The sequence below is a fragment of the Buceros rhinoceros genome, unplaced genomic scaffold (genome assembly GCF_000710305.1).
Source record: "Buceros rhinoceros silvestris isolate BGI_N320 unplaced genomic scaffold, ASM71030v1 scaffold2776, whole genome shotgun sequence".
NCBI classification, from domain to species: domain Eukaryota; kingdom Metazoa; phylum Chordata; class Aves; order Bucerotiformes; family Bucerotidae; genus Buceros; species Buceros rhinoceros.
In genome coordinates this window covers 21,320-22,070 of record NW_010416732.1, presented here as the reverse complement: position 1 = coordinate 22,070, position 751 = coordinate 21,320, and the positions used below count along the sequence as shown (strand labels likewise).

The following is a 751-nucleotide window of genomic DNA, read 5'->3' as shown; positions in this document are numbered from 1 at the left end:
CAGGAATGTAAATTAGGCAAGTCTCAATATGTGTTATTAAACAGTTGTGGTGCATATCTGCAGATGGAATGAGATCTGATGGTAAAAAGTAATGTGATCAGTCGGGGTAAGGAGAGGGTGTATCAAGTGATGACAGCTACTGAAAACCGACAATCACTTAGGGAAATAACTAAAATCCCACATACAAGATAAAACTAAATGTGATTTCATGTTTCTTTCATGCTGATTTTATACTACAACGAATATATATGATTAAAATTGTTTTGTGTCTTCAGAAGAACCATCATAAAAAAGAATAAATCTTGTAGTGAGAAAAGCCTATGCAAGACTTTTGTCTTTATACAGCAATATAAATGATGTTTCATTAATTATAAAATTAAAATAACTAACTTTTATGGATTAAAAGACACATTCTCACAGTCTTAACACATTCCAAAGGTTTAGCGAATTACGTGCCAGAAATATTCAAAACAGCTGCAACTTCCTGTCCCTTATCCACACTTACTAATCTCTTAACAGAAGAACAGGACAATTATTTTCTTCTATGTGATGTTTTACCAGAAGACAGATTACTTAGAGAACAACTTCAGCAAAAGAGACTGGTAAGAACTACTGTTGTTTCATTTTTTAAGGTGAACAGTTCTGTAGGGTAATTTATGGTAACTTAGTGAGCATTTTAAAGTGAAAACATCACAAGTGCTTACAGAGAAGCTGGTAATGTCAGCATGTTGATACCTACATCTGAAATTCT

The 751-nt window shown here is 32.9% G+C and overlaps 1 protein-coding gene across 1 annotated transcript in view; it reads left to right on the top strand.

The window, feature by feature from the left end:
- Positions 1–751, top strand: part of LOC104494993 (zinc finger protein 277-like) — a gene marked incomplete at its 3' end in the record, with an annotated part of 22,962 nt that overhangs the window by 4,850 nt on the left and 17,361 nt on the right. Inside the window, exon 3 of the mRNA XM_010137901.1 lies at positions 520–602. Within this exon, the coding sequence (XP_010136203.1) occupies positions 520–602 (83 nt within the window). The remainder of the gene's footprint in view (positions 1–519; positions 603–751) is intronic.